This window comes from Triticum dicoccoides, chromosome 2B (assembly GCF_002162155.2).
Source record: "Triticum dicoccoides isolate Atlit2015 ecotype Zavitan chromosome 2B, WEW_v2.0, whole genome shotgun sequence".
Lineage (NCBI taxonomy): Eukaryota > Viridiplantae > Streptophyta > Magnoliopsida > Poales > Poaceae > Triticum > Triticum dicoccoides.
In genome coordinates, this window is record NC_041383.1 from 114,128,548 (window position 1) to 114,143,429 (window position 14,882).

General features: G+C 43.9%; 1 protein-coding gene across 2 annotated transcripts; it reads right to left on the minus strand.

Moving 5' to 3' along the window:
* Positions 1-2,332: 2,332 nt before the first annotated feature.
* Positions 2,333-8,224, minus strand: LOC119362455 (ABC transporter G family member 11-like). Of its 2 annotated transcripts, none has more exons than XM_037627673.1 (8): positions 7,831-8,224; positions 6,529-6,590; positions 5,933-6,397; positions 3,865-3,948; positions 3,649-3,774; positions 3,356-3,547; positions 3,176-3,262; positions 2,333-3,097 (listed from the first exon to the last, which is right to left on the minus strand). In XM_037627673.1, the coding sequence occupies exons 1-8, from the start codon at positions 8,210-8,212 to the stop codon at positions 2,474-2,476; spliced, it is 2,022 nt and encodes a 673-aa protein (XP_037483570.1). In that variant the 5' UTR covers positions 8,213-8,224; the 3' UTR covers positions 2,333-2,473. The 2 variants fall into 2 exon arrangements, with proteins under 2 accessions (XP_037483570.1, XP_037483569.1); XM_037627672.1 differs by having other exon boundaries at positions 6,511-6,590.
* Between the last annotated feature and the right edge of the window lie 6,658 nt (positions 8,225-14,882).

The window sequence follows — 14,882 nt, forward strand, 5'->3', positions numbered from 1 at the left end:
GGAGCTCACTCATTCAAGTTCCGGGCGCTTTCATTTCACGAATGCCGATGGAGGGAAAAAAGATAAGCCACCACCACCACCAATTCAAGATCCGGTTTGTCTGAAATCCATCATGTTTATATGAAATCCAGTCGTATTTGCATGAATTTGATCCGATTTATTGAAAAAGAATTTGAAATATATGCAGCAATGGTTGAATGGCGGCCTCCTGCTTCCATGTCCGCGGACTCATCACCCTTTTCCGTGAATGGATGCAGGGGAAAATTTACGGTTTACCGTTAGAGATGCCCTAAGGAAGCCACCAGAGCAGCAGCCCAGCACAGTCAATGCTCATACGGGGCGAAGAGAGCATATGTGCGATCCAGAGGTAATCAGATGGCTGAAAACGTCTGAAAGTGATGATCGGGCGGCTGGGAACATGATGGCGTGGGAGCCTTGAAAAACTGCATGGTTGTAATGTCTCTAATGTGTGCTCATGGATTATAGTGCGGTGCCATTTGTTCTCATATGCAAAACATGACTAATGCTCTAGTCAGACTGTCCATCTCCATTTGTTTCAGCTGCACGCATCTTGCGGTCTATATGTTTTGGGCACGCAAAGTATAAATCATTCTACGCAATGTGCTTGATTGTGGAGGAGGCGGAGCACCGCCCCATGTTGAGCGGGTCTTCATGTTGCTGGCAATGGCATTATGCAATCCCATCACTTTGGAGACCGACTAACTTTTTGTCAACAACTACTAATCATTTTCTTGTCAAAAACTATTAATCTTTCTTTTTACGAAAAAACTACGATCTATTCATTAACTATCGTGATACTAGAAGGAACGCCATAATTAACAAAAGTTACATCCAAGTTTGTAGACCACCTAACAACGATTATAATCACTGGAGTAACGCAAAGATGCGCTAACGTCATCGCCATCCCTCACCAGAGCAGGCAAACCATGTTGTCATAAACAGTCGGGAAGTCATCGTGCAAGGGCCCCATAGAACCAGCGCACCAGAACAACAACCGTCGTGGATTTAAAGAGAGAGATCCTCAGGGGGTGGTCGTCTTCTGCGGCCACTTACTAGAGAGGCGAATATGGTATCCGAGTGATGTATCACTCATGAGGTAAAATGAATTGTATAATGGAACATCACCTGCAAATAACTCTTTAGTTCTAGAAACCATACACAATTTTGAATACAATTCATTTTACCTCATGATACGTCACAAAACATGAGGAGAGGCTTTTATGGTATCCGAGTGATGTACACCTTCATCACTATAGCTAGTTATCCATGTTATCGGGGTGTACTTGTTTCCGTATTCCAGTATCCACGTGACTAACGTCTTAGTCACTATCTGGGCAGCCGATACTGGACACCATAGTACTGTCTGGGCCGAGAGCGTATCTGTTCATCCCCAAAGCGATAAATCCCAATCTTGACATATAGAACACAACGACATACTTTTTTGGTGCACCCAAAAGTCACCTTAAAATCACCTAGATACGGAGTAACATTTGGCAACCCCAAAGTAACCATCCGATATCCGGGTCTATGACTCATGGTCTAAGGATGCAAGTAAACGTTAACACTATTCATTTCCCGCAGGTTGTCTTCAGGCCACTACACTCACCCGTATGTGGTCGCTACTCACTCAGACGGAGGTCAGGGAGCATTTGGTTACTGGATCTATCCGATGGAAGACGGTAGCACGGGCTATCTTCAACCGGTTTGGATGGCGGTCATATAATAGGATAGGTGTTTAGTTTCCTATATGTTATTTTGCCTGCCAGTTGTGGTTGTCCTGTTTTTTGCTTTCGTGCTCTTTTTGAGCATTTGTTCCTTTTTGTTTGAGACTCCGAGACCTATGTTGGACCTTTTAATTTTTAATAATATGGTCGTATGCATCTTTCTGATGCAGAGGCCGGGACGAACCCCCTTTTCAAAAAAATATATGAAAATACCGATACCATACAAACGACCTGATCTCATTGTATTTCATAAGTTGGATCTATCCAACACCATTGTTACAACAACAACGTGTTCTCATTATTATGAGCACCCTTGTTACATCAATAATGCCCATGGTCAAGAAAATGGAACCATCAATAATACATTAGCTAGTCCAGAGGCCCCACTAGGGATATGTTTGGCATTTATGTTTCAACGGATGCAACTAGGTTTTACCCAAATCTCACATTCAAGAACCATTGCAATGTTATCTTAATTATCAACAATGAAATATAATAGTAGCAACTTTTGTAATTTCCTCTAGGACATATTTCAAAAAGAGTTTCAAACCCTGTGAGTTGTAATCGATCTAATAGATTATTCGATGTGTACAATGGTAAATTACTCGAGATCTCATAAAAGTATAAGAGTACAATTATCTCAATAGTCTCTTACAAATATGGCAAACAACATACATGTATGATAGGACAACAAAAACCTAGTTTGACCCTTCATAGACAAGGTATCATTACACTTTTGCTATTAGACATTTTATGAATGGTTTTGCCATTTTTGATACCTTTATAATGATCAAGAAAAGCACCCTATATATAATGACCATTCCAAGTAATATCGCAAGATCGGCCCACTTCGAGTAACCTAACTCCACTTGTAAGTTGTTCTTCAGGATATATTGACCACTAATGTCGGCGCCCCCGACAACACCTAAATCTTGGAAGACCAAGCCCAAGAATTCATTTTTGTACAATCCTTGAGTTGTATACTTTTGGTAAGATATGTAGTAAGTTGGGTACTTCCATATTGGTTTTGGGAGGTCATTTGGAAGCCTGAAGAAACCAGCGTTTAGCATTAGTAACCCTTGTACTCCAGAACCTGTAATTATACCGAGGAGAAAATCGGGTACAATGGCTGCAACAATCATCATCAAACCCTCAACCAACATTGTGCATGCCCATAGAGTGGCAACAAAGAAGAAGAAGTGTTCTATTCCTCTTTGAAGTCCGGTTAGGTAATAAGCAATTGCAGCAGGTAGTACGGAGATGAGGCCCAAGTATGGAGTTGATGAAAGTGTGTTGGCTATTACAAATTCAATGGCCCCATAGTGTCCACTCCGCTGCTCTTTCTCAAATACCTGCATTTTACAAATTATTATTTAATAGAAATCAACAAAAAAAATTATACTTGTTTTTGAAAGAATAATGATACCTACCTTCATATCCTCGACAAATGATGGAAAACTTCCGATTGCCATCATTGTCATGAAGGTTGATGTAAACATAAGCATAGATGCTCGTGCCTAAAATGGTCAACATAAATTGAGTAGTATGTCAACCTGTTGATACTTACTATTTTCACTTTCTATTTTATAGATTAGAAATCGACTACTCACTTGGATTGATGCATAATTGTGACCAACATTGAAGAAAATGGTCCCAATGGTTAGAAAAAGTGCGATGTTGATAACAAAACGTAACCAATAATATCCTATGTCTCTATGCATGTTAAGCATTGATCTTTTGGTTAGGACAATTGATTTGGTCCAGAACGTTGCTTGCCTTCGTTGAAGTACACGGTCACCCTCCTGAAACAAAAACAATGGAGACGCAAAAGCATATAAGTGAGACATATATAATCTCACAAACTCAACCCAATGCATCAATTTAGTCCATTTAAAGAAGAGACCTGCTTAACTGTTTTCCTTGCTTCCATTTCAGTTCCTAAAATAGCAAGAGAGCCAGAAGAAGCCACTAGAGTCTGGATTACTTTTGCAGCATGTGCCAAATTTACAGTTGATTCTTCCTCGGCTTCCTACACGAACATGATGGATACACCTTTCAATTTCACTCGAGTTAAATTCTCCATACAAAAACACAAAGCCTTGAGAGATCATGTTCATACCTCAAAGTCCGTGTTTATCATCCTTAAGAAGTGATCAGAAGGATTCCTCCTCAATGGGCATGGGAAGCCATTAGCATCAAAGAACTACAAGTTACCCAAATGAGCATGGGTGATTTTGTACACACTGTAGAAATAATCTTTCATGAAAAAAATATAACCTAGCGACACCCCAGACATATCCAAGTGAAAGTATCTTCTGTGTGCACACGTTTATAAATATAGACTAATGCCTATTTTTTAAATATAAATGTGCATAAATGGTTCACAAGCAAAAGTTGTTTTAGAAAAATATAGTAATGGTTATAGAAAAGCATCATTTACATTAGTTAACAAATTTACTACAAAAAATGTTTAAATTGCAAATCTGAGAAATGTATACAATTTTGATGTTACCGGTGCATGCTGACATTCTACCTCATACGCACACGTTTGAACTCCTACAAACATTGGAATTACTTAGAAAGTCTAGGTTATAAGTAATTGAAAGACTCGGCCTTTCATTATGTTGAAATATTCATATAAGAAGTGTTTATTTTTTTATTGAGGTGGATTCTTTGTCCAACCCTTTAAGCATGATGCCATGGCGAGAATGACAAGGAGATCCAGGTGTGGACCCGGAACTCGATGCCAGGATGTACTTGGAAGTAGCTATGGGTTGCAAGAGTATACAGGTTCTTGCTACAACCAAAAAGTGAATCAAGGATGGATTGGAACTATAGTTGTGTGTTGTATTCGGGTATCATAGGCAGTTGCAAAACCTCTGATGATATTTTTGTTACCACTAGCTTCTGTCTCAAACGGTTTAGCAAACTGTATGTGATGGGAGTTCTCAACGCTCTTGATGTGGTACTTGTAGTACTTAATTGCATTAGTCAATATTGTACGTGCTTTCAAGTCAGAAGTAAATATTTCAAATGTTTGCTATTTATTTTACAGAGAGACACTGAAGTTGCACTTGCATTTAACAATCGACTGGTATGAAGCTCATTAGGTTTTTTAAGTCGTAAGCTCATTAGTTTTGTATGTGCACTTGTCATGTGTGCTAAAACAACTTTCTTAATAATTGTACTGCTTTGTGTTAATTAGTTTGTTAGACATGTAGGTGTCAAGTTTGAGATTTTACCACCAAAATATCTCGAGATTTTACCACCCGATATTTTTCAAATGCTCGTGGTGCCGCTAGGCTGAACAGCTATGCACACTACAGTCGTGGAGGTTAAAAGTGGAGATGTCTTTTTTCCTAAATTCTGGGCCAAATTTTATTGCTTTTCCACGCGGAGGGGGGTGGGGGGCGCTCAAATTAGTACGGAAATGCTAAAAATCTGACGTCTGATTTTCAGGTGTGGTAAATCGAACATTTTTCATGGAAATTTATATTGACGTGAATATGGCAAATTTAATTTGTAAGCACGGCGATTTCCTGGCAAAAAAAAGCGGGGACAGATTTATCATGCTCGTCAGCTAAACTTGTCATTCTTGGCGAACATGATTGGACCCGAATATCAGCTAAATGTTCGATTTGTCATGCCTAAAAATCTAACATTTGCTCGATATTCGGGTCCAATTACTATGGGTCTGTTTGGATCGCACACAGGTTCCGCCTGGCTATTTTTTTTTTGGCGTTGACAGCTGTGAAGGCATCTGTTTGGTTTGGGTTTGATTTTTTGGCTCGCCCTATACGCAGGGGCTCCTCCCATTTAAGTAACCAATTTTTGGGCAATTCACTGGCGGCTGAATTTATCCAAACAGAGCCTATACGCCCCTGTATTTGTGGTTTGGTTTCTCTGTCCTGAGTAATACTGGATATATAAACACTGTGCCATGTGCCTATCACTCGCCCACAGACACATTTGAGGACATTGGTTATGTTGCAATTCAGGCCACAATATTGCACTAGATATGCTTTCACAAACCATAAGTAATACTAACACTAATCCCAGGACCAATATTTTATAGATAAGCTTTCACAACATTGAACTAGATATGTTTTCATAAATCATAAGTAATACTAACACTAGTCGCAGGGTCACCAACCATAAAAAACATTAACCGACTAACCTACACGTACCTCTATTGCCTTGGAAGCTGGCCCAAAATAAACCGCCCTCCCATTGGCCAACAGGCAGAGGCCATGGAAGAGCTCAAACACCTCTGTGCTTGGCTGGTGGATGGCTGCGACGACCGTCGTCCCATTCCTTCTGGCGATCCCAGCAATGCGGCTCATGACGTGGTACGACGCGGCACTATCAAGCCCACTTGTTGGCTCGTCAAGGAAGATGAGCGCCGGTGACGCCAGCAGCTCAATGCAGATGCTCACTCGCTTCCGCTGGCCACCGCTAATGCCCTTGCAAACGCGCCCGCCGATCCGAGTTCCGGCTACCGTGGCGAGTCCCATCTGCCTGATAACATCGTTGGCCCATGACCGCTTCTCAGCCGGCGTCAAGGAGTCCGGCAGCTGAAGCTGAGCCGAGTAGTGCACCGCCTCCGCCACCGTCAACGTCGCCATCAGCACATTTTCTTGTGTCACATACGCCTTCATTTCATGCACGTGATCGGAGGTTGTTAGGGAGTTACACGCAAACGTCGAAGTTTAATTACACCTCTATCAACGTCGGGCATGCGCATATATATATATGTGGAACTTACGGAGGTTGCGGATACAACCTTCTGACGGCAACCATTGATCAAGATGTCTCCCCTCCCTTTCATGTTAGGTCTGAGTCGTCCTGTTTATAAGCATATACATATGTATATGTAGTGCAGATCATAAGTAAAGGAGAAACGTATTGACAAACCAAACATTAACATTGTCCACAATCACTATGGTTTAGCTGAGGAAACAAGTGGCGCCCACAATGTTATGGGAAGAAGACACATAGCGAAATCCAGCAGGAGTACTAGAGAGCGTGTTTCTCGTTCGACAATCATGAGGCCGGGTTGGTTCCCACATCGGAATTTTATTGAACACTATTTATGCATAGAAATGTGGAAGGAAGCGATTATTTCAAAGTGGACTATGAAATATTCATTTATACATCGGATATCTGATCATCTTTCTATATTTACAGAAAATACTTGCATATATAAAACATTATGTGCAAAAGAAAAAACTTGCCAGTAACTTTAGATTTGAACTAACCAAACTAAAGGTTGATGTATTTTGCAATCTGTCTGCAGGCATGTTATTTTAAAGTAATATCACAAAATGCAAGGGTATATACCCACAGACCACAACTGCAAGAAATTAGCTGATAATTAATTAACCAATCTCGTACAATATGTTTTTTCTAAACCCTGGAAATTATGGTTGTCCATATCATATAGATGCAGAGACGGGAAGATGGTGCGATTACTCTTAAAAAAACATTGGTGCATGAGCCATGAGCTATGTGGCATCACCTTGGATGCAACACATCAATTACTCATTTTCACATTGGTGAGCTTATGGTTGCATCGTATTGCACCAATTAACCGATCGTGCTGTAAATTATGGTTGTCCGTATCAATTACCCTTTTTCACATTGGCACTTTTTTTACGTCGACACAAGGGGCGCAGCCGTCCAAGTAGGAGCGTGTTAGCCATGCACTTTTTTTGCCGAAAAATTTAGCCATGCACTTAATAGAAACATGAGATAAGAGCAGAACTATATACTGATATTTATTTTATTGTACAAATTTCTAGTGGTTTTTTTTCTGTATATTTGTGTCAAACAAGTTATAAAGTACCTAGTAGCAAAATCAAACAAAACTAAAGATAGCAACAAGTTTAAGTAGCTAGATGTGTAGAACTTATTTACAAACAAAGAATACTAGCAAAATCAAAAATAAATTACAGCTGGAATACAAAACAAATATTCATATCTTACAAATATATTATAAGTTTTTCTGAACAAAAGATAGAGTGTAACTTTACAGAAGATGGACGTTTCAAGTTATCAGTTTTTTTGTAAGGTAGGAAAGTTATACCAGCCAATGCATCAAGTAGAGTAGTTTTGCCACAGCCCGAAGGACCCATGAGAGCCAGCACTTCGCCAGGGCGCGCGTACCCACTAAGCCCATCAAGGATCACAGCATGGCCCTTTCTCCCATTTATGACCGTCACCGATAGATCCTGCCACTTCAGAAATACCCTGGCAACGCCGGGCTCCACATTGTCCACTACCCCATCGGCCGGCGAAGCCTCCCATGGCTCCGAATTAGAGAGACAACGTGGGAAGAAGATGGGGCTTGACGGCCACGCCGACCAGCCGCGCCATGAAACCATAGCAGTGCTCGACGACGTCGTCGACTGTGGTGGCCTGGTGGGGCTCGGCGTAGGAGCCCATCTCGGTAGTGGTGACGCTGCCATGTATATTCTCTTTGTGTGCTTTTTGTGTTGTTTGAGGTTTCCATGTGTGTCTACCGGCGCCTTATATAGGTCCAAAGTTGAGGGGATGTTAACTGGCTGGTCATATTGCATGAGATGTGTCTTGTTAAAAGCCAGAGACTCTTCCTTTGTAGTACAGCTGGAATAATGAGCACCTTTTGGTTTAGTTAATCAAGAAAAAAAGTGTGATGGTGATCTTTGCACCACTAATTAAGGATCGTCTAAAAAAGAACGGATGTTTCATAGTGACCAGCTTTGAACCCCGAAAAAAAAAAACTAGCTTTGAACCTGACATTGACATACCACAACGCCACCTTCTCTCTTCTCTCTACCACACCAGCTAAATGCAAATTTTGGACTGAAAACCACTTGTTTCTATGCTCTCACATTTCAAAACACCTCAAAAAAATAATCTAGAAATCGTCCGTAATTCATTAACTAAGCTAGATTTTCTTTTCGTTTTGGCAGACAGCTTAGAACAAACTCCTTTATTAAGTATGGGCCTGATTGAGGGTCTATGTTGACTAACGTCATGACGTGATAGCACGATATGCGTGTCTGGATTTTCTAATGAGAAACGCTGTTTTGGCAGATAGCTTAGGACACAAACTCCTTTGTTAAGTTGGGTCTGATTGAGGGTCAGGGTTGACTAACATCAAGACGTGATCGCACGATATGGGTGTCTCGATTTTCTAATGAGAAACGCTCGGTGGTTTTAGGCTGAGACAACTTCGACGATCCAACAAGGCTGAGACAACTTTGACGACCCAACAATAACGTTTAGAGATGTAAGTTGTTGTTGTTGTTGTTGTTTTGTGAAGTTGTAAGTTGTTGTTGCTGTGTGCCCCCTGTTATATCAAGAAAAGATGTGAGGTCGATATATATCGTTGGCAGTTGGCAGATCGGTGGCACTGTCATCCTAGCGTGTCTTGCCCTCGCGCAGATTATCTGGTTGGGACGTTGCTGGTGGGAGTATCGTGGTACAAGGCTACCCCATCATTTGATCTTTGCTTCGGAGAAAAAAAAGTCAATTTGGTCATCCCGCCTTGAGGGCTCCGGCACACGAAACGCGTCGGCCAGTGAACTCGCGCGGAAAAATCCCAAAAAAGAGATCTGCCACACGATCCGAACTCAGGATGTTCGTTCCATGTACGACCTCTCTAACCACTGGAGCTAACGGCCTTGCCCGATTTGTTACAGCCTGATATATGTAATAACACTGCCGAAGCGCAAGAGACAGGGGTCCACCACGTAACGATTCGCTAAGGCGACAGGGAGGCGATTGCATGACGATCGCGAACCTGTGCTAGGGTTAGGGTTTCGTGTGCGGGGGTGGTGAAGGTACGGTGGTGGACTAGACGACAACGGCGCTTTCTAGGACACCGACCGGCGAGGTTGATTCTCCTCCAGGGGGCGGAGCCGATGGCGGAGAAGACTTCAGGAAAGACGACGGAAAATCCAGGGAAAATGGCATCTTCCTCGACGGTGGCGGCGGCTACTCCAAAGAGGGCACCTGCTCCACTGGCAGGAACAGGGGGATCGACGAACCTGGCAAAGAAAGGAGCCTCGCCCACGGCCGCGACGGTGGCAGTGGGGGAGAAAGCCACGCCGGTGACGCGCAGATCGGGTGGCACGGCGAGCAGGGATGCATCTAAATCCCCGATCGAAAGCAGGACCCCGGATCCTACGTCGAGTCTTTCGGCTAGATTGGGATGGATGGTATTGTTGGATAAGGAAACGGAAGGCATAGTTTTTGCAGAGGATGAACCAGTGGCCAAAACCCCTAGATGGCTGGCAGTAGGCAAAGTATGCTCCTCGAGACCGCTAGTGAGGAGTGTTTTGGAGAAGACTATGCACAGGGCCTGGGGACTGCACAAAGAAGCAAAATTCAGAGAGCTGGGCTCGAATGTGTTTGAGGTGCAGTTTGGCTGTGAAGGGGATTGGCGCCATTCTATGAACAACGGGCCGTGGCGGTATGATTTTAATGTTTTGATCATGAAGGAGTATGAAGGTGACAAAAGGCCCTCTGAGATGATTTTTGACAGGATAGATGTTTGGGTAAGGGTCACTGATCTGCCACCGGACAAGAGGACAGAAGCTTTTGGGAAGGCCCTGGGTAATTGGCTGGGTGAAGTGGTAGAGTGGATGTGGACAAGGATGGTCGTGCAAGAGGAAACGAGCTAAGGGTTCGGGCAAAAATTTCAGTTTATGAACCGCTAGTCAGAGGTTTCTATCTTAAGACATCACGGGAGGACAAGGCTTGCACCTGGTTCGACTTTCATTACGAGAAAATACCGCACTTCTGTTTTGAGTGTGGAAGATTGGTGCATATAGGGGGGAGATGTGACCCTCCGGTTGACTCATCGCTCCAATGGGGTGAATGGCTCAGAGTCTCATCTGGAAGAAATAGTAATGCAAAGGAAAGCTCACTTGGAGCGGGGAGGGGGGGGGGAGGGGGAGTAGTAGCAGTGGCAATTTGGATCTCAAAGGAAAAGGACAGATAGACGCGGGGCGCTCTGGCCACAAGAAGACGGATGTCCCTGTCAAACGCAAATTATATGGCGATTTTGATGGATCGGCGGACCAGCGCACTGGCGAGGGTCAGGGCCGGAACAAAGGTGATACAGATGTACCTAGTCCTCTTAAGAGTAACGTAAGGTCTGATCCACCCGGGGAGAAATATTTGCGCCATGGTTTAGAGCAAAGGAGGGAGCGAGAGCTTGGGAACAAACTTTTTGATCAGCAATAGGGCCATGTTACATTTGAATGAGAACGGCAACGGAAGGGCAAGGATGATGTTGTTGGAGATTGTTGTAGAAAATAAAAAAATTCTACGCATCACCAAGATCAATCTATGGAGTCATCTAGCAACGAGAGAGAGAGGAGTGCATCTACATACCCTTGTAGATCGCAAGCGGAAGCGTTCAAGAGAACGGGGTTGATGGAGTCGAACTCGTCGTGATCCAAATCACCGATGATCCTAGCGCCCAACGGACGGCACCTCCGCGTTCAACACATGTACGGAGCGGAGACGTCTCCCACGCCTTCATCCAGCAAGGAGGAGGGAGAGGTTGAGGAAGAGAGTTCCAACAGCAGCACGGCGGCATGGTGGTGATGGAGAGGCAGTACTCCGACAGGGCTTCGCCAAGCTCTTGCGGAGGAGGAGAGGTGTTGGGGAGGGGAGGGGCTGCGCCTTGGAGGTGTGTGTGCAGCCCTCCCCTCACCCCTCTATTTATAGGGGGAGGAGGAAGGGGGCCGGCCCCCTCTAGATGAGATCTAGAGGGGGGGCAAAGGGGGGGGGGGACTTGCCCCCCAGGCAAGGGGGGCGCCCCCTTTAGGGTTTCCCCCCCAACCCTAGGCGCATGGGCCCAAGGGGGGGATGCGCCCAGCCCTCTAAGGGTTGGTTCCCTTCCCACTACGGCCCATGAGGCCCTCCAGGAGAGGTGGCCCCTCCCGGTGGACCCCCGGAACCTTTCCGGTGGCCGTATGTCAACTTCCCATATATAAATCTTCACCTCCGGACCATTCTGGAACTCCTCGTGACGTCCGGGATCTCATCCGAGACTTCGAAAAACATTCGGTAATCACATACAAGTCTTCCTAATAACCCTAGCGTCATCGAACCTTAAGTGTGTAGACCTTATGGGTTCGGGAATCACGTAGACATGACCGAGACAGCTCTCCAGCCAATAACCAACCGCGGGATCTGGATACCCATGTTGGCTCCCACATGTTCCACGATGATCTCTTTGGATGAACCACGATGTCGAGGATTGAAGTAATCCCATATGCAATTCCCTTTGTTAATCGGTACGTTACTTGCCCGAGATTCGATCGTCGGTATCCCAATACCTCGTTCAATCTCGTTACCGGCAAGTCACTTTACTCGTTACGTAATGCATGATCCCGTGACCAACCACTTGGTCACATTGAGCTCATTATGATGATGCATTACCGAGTGGGCCCAGAGATGCCTCTCCGTCATACGGAGTGACAAATCCTAGTCTCGATTCGTGCTAACCCAACAGACACTTTCAAAGATACCTGTAGTGCACCTTTATAGTCACCCAGTTACGGTGTGATGTTTGGTACACCCAAAGCACTCCTACGGTATTCGGGAGTTACACAATCTCATGGTCTAAGAAACTGATACTTGACATTAGAAAAGCTTTAGCAAACGAACTACACGATCTTGTGCTATGCTTAGGATTGGGTCTTGTCCATCACATCATTCTCCTAATGATGTGATCCCATTATCAGTGACATCAAATGTCCATAGTCAGGAAACCATGACTATCTGTTGATCAACGAGCTAGTCAACTAGAGGCTAACTAGGGGCATGTTGTGGTCTATGTATTCACACATGTATCACTGTTTCCGGTTAATACAATTATAGCATGAACAATAGACAATTATCATGAACAAGGAAATATAATAATAATCATTTTATTATTGCCTCTAGGGCATATTTCCAACAGTCTCCCACTTGCACTAGAGTCAATAATCTAGTTACACTGTGATGAATCGAACACCCATAGAGTTCTGGTGTCGATCATGTTTTGCTCGCGGAAGAGGTTTAGTCAATGGATCTACAACATTCAGATCCGTATGCACTTTGCAAATATCTATGTCGCCATCTTGAACATTTTCACAAATGGAGTTGAAGCGACACTTGATGTGCCTGGTCTTGTTGTGAAACCTAGGCTCCTTGGCAAGGGCAATAGCTCCAGTGTTGTCACAGAAGAGAGTGATCGGCCCCGACGCATTGGGAATAACTCCTAGGTCGGTGATGAACTCCTTCATCCAGATTGCTTCATGCGCTGCCTCCGACGCTGCCATGTACTCCGCTTCACATGTAGATCCCACCACCACGCCTTGCTTGCTGTTGCACCAACTTGCTGCCCCACCATTCAAAATATACACGTATCCGGTCTGTGACTTGGAGTCATCCAGATCTGTGTCGAAGCTAGCATCGATGTAACCCTTTACGACGAGCTCTTCGTCACCTTCATAAATGAGAAACATATCCTTAGTCCTTTTCAGGTACTTCAGGATATTCTTGACCGCTGTCCAGTGTTCCATGTCGGGATTACTTTGGTTTCTGCAACCAAACTTACGGCAAGATTTACATCAGGTCTGGTACACAGCATGGCATACATAATAGACCCTATGGCCGAGGCATAGGGGATGACACTCATCTTTTCTTTATCTTCTGCCGTGGTCGGGGATTGAGCCGAGCTCAATTTCACACCTTGCAATACAGGCAAGAACCCCTTCTTGGAGTGATCCATATTGAACTTCTTCAATATCTTATCAAGGTATGTGCTTTGTGAAAGACCTATGAGGCGTCTTGATCTATTTCTATAGATCTTGATGCCTAATATATAAGCAGCTTCTACAAGGTCCTTCATTGAAAAACACTTATTTAAGTAGGCCTTTATGCTGTCCAAAAGTTCTATATCATTTCCCATCAAAAGTATGTCATCCACATATAATATGAGAAATGCTACATAGCTCCCACTCACTTTTTTGTAAACGCAGGCTTCTCCATAATTCTGCATAAACCCAAACGCTTTGATCATCTCATCAAAGCGAATGTTCCAACTCTGAGATGTTTGCACCAGCCCATAAATGGATCGCCGGAGCTTGCATACCTTATTAGCATTCTTAGGATCGACAAAACCTTACGGCTGCATCATATACAACTCTTCCTTAAGATAGCCATTAAGGAATGTCGTTTTGACGTCCATTTGCCATATCTCATAATCATAGTATGTGGCAATTGCTAACATGATTCGGACGGACTTCAGCTTCGCTACGGGAGAGAAAGTCTCATCGTAGTCAACTCCTTGAACTTGCCGATAACCCTTAGCGACAAGTCGAGCTTTATAGATGGTAACATTACCATCCACGTCCGTCTTTTTCTTAAAGATCCATTTATTTTCTATCGCTCACCGATCATCGGGCAAGTCTATCAAAGTCCATACTTTGTTTTCATACATGGATCCTATCTCGGATTGCATGGCTTCAAGCCATTTGTTAGAATCTGGGCCCGCCATCGCTTCTTCATAGTTCGAAGGTTCACCGTTGTCTAACAACATGATTTCCAGGACAGGGTTGCCACACCATTCTGGTGTGGAACATGTCCTTGTGGACCTACGAAGTTTAGTAGTAACTTGATCTGAAGTACCTTGATCATCATCATTAACTTCCTCTCTAGTTGGTGCAGGCACCACAGGAACATCTTCCTGAGCTGCGCTACTTACCGGTTCAAGAGGTAGTACTTCATCAAGTTCCACCTTCCTCCCACTTACTTCTTTCGAGAGAAACTCTTTCTCCAGAAAGGACCCATTCTTGGCAACAAAGATCTTGCCTTCGGATCTGAGGTAGAACGTATACCCAATGGTTTCCTTAGGGTATCCTATGAAGACACATTTTTCCGACTTGGGTTCGAGCTTTTTAGGTTGAAGTTTCTTGACATAAGCATCGCATCCCCAAACTTTTAGAAACGACAGCTTACGTTTCTTTGCAAACCATAATTTATAAGGTGTCGTCTCAACGGATTTAGACGGTGCCCTATTTAAAGTGAATGTAGCTATCTCTAAAGCATATCCCCAAAATGATAGCGGTAAATCGGTAAGAGACATCATAG